This window comes from Montipora capricornis, chromosome 14 (assembly GCF_036669925.1).
Source record: "Montipora capricornis isolate CH-2021 chromosome 14, ASM3666992v2, whole genome shotgun sequence".
Taxonomy (NCBI): Eukaryota; Metazoa; Cnidaria; class Anthozoa; order Scleractinia; family Acroporidae; genus Montipora; species Montipora capricornis.
In genome coordinates, this window is record NC_090896.1 from 44,513,505 (window position 1) to 44,516,004 (window position 2,500).

Sequence of the window (2,500 nt, forward strand, 5' to 3'; positions counted from 1 at the left end):
AAATAGTAATGTAATGTGCATGTGATTTTAATCGTATGCAACACGTTTTTCACATGCAATCATTTTATTTATTTATTTTATTCATTTATTTATATACATTCATTTATACAGAAATTCCAGTTCAGCAAAGCTGGTTGAAATGGAGATCTGTACAAAATAATATGAATAAATAAAATATATATAAATGAAAGCAAAAAATCATTCGAAGAGTTCATGAAGGTGAAAAATTAACTAAGATGATTTCGATGTTTCTTTACTCTCAGTTTAAAACTAGTGAGAGACTGATCATGGCGTAACTTACGAGAAGAGTGTTTCAGGATTTGGCGGCATTGTACTTTATTATGTAGTAATAACAGACATTGAAAATGATGAGTGAGTCGTCACATCTAACCTACTAGTCTCCATTTTTTATACCTAAAATCTCCGTTATTAGAATGTTTGTTTCTAACTTAAATTTAACTTAAAGCCTGGAGATCAGATGAATCACATATTTTGGATTTACTTCAGTTGTTCTGCATTGTTGTCCTTCACTTGCTCAATTGAAGTCATTTCCTTGATAACGCGCGCCAAAATCGCCACGTTTACCTGAAAAAGTAAAAAAAAAAAAAGAAAAGACGTTATTTTGATGTTTTTCAAAGTGGGGATAATCCGGCGTAGTCTTCATCTGATCGCCATTAAGGCCGAGTGGCCAAACGGCTTCAACAGGTTTACTCCAACAACCCGGCGTTTGATTTTGTTGAACGCTGTTGAACGATGTTGACCGCCGGGCTGGCAAACGTTTTCAACACATCATCAACATTTAATTGAACGAACAAACCTTCACCAGAGGCCTGGTATTCAGCCTGCAGTTGTTGCCATGGATACGGACATGGATACGTCGTTGAGAGACCGATTAGCGATTAGTGCGCACGCGCATACCGATTAACGTTGAAAGAGAAATGTTGAATGGCTGCTGAAACAAAGTTCAATTTCAACATCGATTCAACTTCGATTGAACATGTTTCAACGCGATTGAAAGGGGATGGCAAACGGTTTCGACATATCTAACGGATGCTGAAGCCGGTTGCCCTGGCTTTTAGGGAGATTTAGCAACGCTCTTACAGCAAACGACAGACTTCATGATGAAATTTGCAGTTTCCCAAAAGCCAAGAAACCTGTTTGATTTTAGGTCATTTCTCGCTTGTAGGCAAACTGTAACAAATACAAGGAAGGATTACGTTTTTGCAAACGTTGGCCGAGTAGCACTTATATTTGAACAGACTTAACTAATTAGAGTGTAATGTGAAGTGCTAAGTTTCTACCCCATATGAGCCATGTGAGCGTTAGCCCTACTAATGGAAATGGGGCCCACACAAGGACAGAGAAAAACTCTGACCAGGGTGGGACTGAACCCACGACCCTCAGGCTAGATCACCGCTGCTCCACTGGTCAGAGTTTTTCTCTGTCCTTGTGTGGGCCCCATTTCCATCAGTAGGGCTAACGCTCACATGGTTCATATGGGGTAGATACTTAGCACTTCACATTACACTCTAATCAGTTAAGTCTGTAACAAGAACTTCTCAAAAGAAAAGGCAAGGAAGAATTATAGAATTTCCGTGCGTCTTTGACAAGCAGAAAATTACCCAGCGTTTGTTGTTTATCGCTCCGTGTAAACGCAATGTTGAACCACTCTAATATCATCATCATCAAAAGCTTATAACTCAGAATTTTCGAATAGGAGGTTTTCACGTGACGTCATCGCCGCCATGTTGGTGGACGATAACAAAAGATCTCTCATTAGCTTCTTTTGTTCGTCCACCAGAAGTCGTATATTTCTCTATTGTTATTTTTGTCTCTAGAGCTTGGTTGAAAACGTCCTATTGCGATGGAATGAGGCCAATCAGTTTACGATATTGACGGTCTATTTTTAGAAATACTGCTAGATTTATGCGGGAACAAAACGGAGTAGCATTCCGTTCGGCGCACGATTTTGCATCCCTCGTGCGCCTGGCTACTTGGTAACGGACCAATCAGGAAAGTTGCGATCATTAGGCTCAATCTGATTGGCGGGACCTGTAGTCTAAATTTATATAATATCGAAAACTGATGCTAAGTGAGGTTATGGGCTTCTGCCATCACATTATCATCGTCAACGTTTTTTACCGTCTCGTTCCAGGGAAGAAATGAGGCAAAGCAGAGTTTAAAATCTTGATGAGTAAATTCTTGAAAATCGATTTTATGATAAGATTAACAATAAAAAGTTACGACGTTTTGACCTTCCGGAGGTAATTTTCATGTGCGAGTTAAAATATACAAGTAAATTAGCATAAATATGTTTGTCACAATTAAAAATAGTTTAAAAAATACCATGATCACTAAAAAGGCAGTAAAGTATGTAACATAAGGGATAAAATATTTGTAAAAAATGGGGGACATAAATTAATTAGAAGAATAAACAAAAATAAGCTTGTACCCGTTCGTACCCGTGAGTGTCGAGAGACCAAAAACACGAGGAAGACCC

General features: G+C 38.5%; 1 protein-coding gene across 2 annotated transcripts in view; it reads right to left on the reverse strand.

Annotated features, from left to right (window-relative positions):
• LOC138033753 (uncharacterized) overlaps positions 1–2,500 on the reverse strand; it is a 79,941-nt gene that overhangs the window by 5,383 nt on the left and 72,058 nt on the right. For both annotated transcript variants that reach the window (XR_011128661.1, XM_068881560.1), the window contains one exon: positions 503–585. Coding sequence is in view for 1 of the 2 variants with exons in the window: in XM_068881560.1 (XP_068737661.1) it covers positions 503–585 (83 nt within the window). In the remaining variant the exon portion in view is untranslated. The remainder of the gene's footprint in view (positions 1–502; positions 586–2,500) is intronic.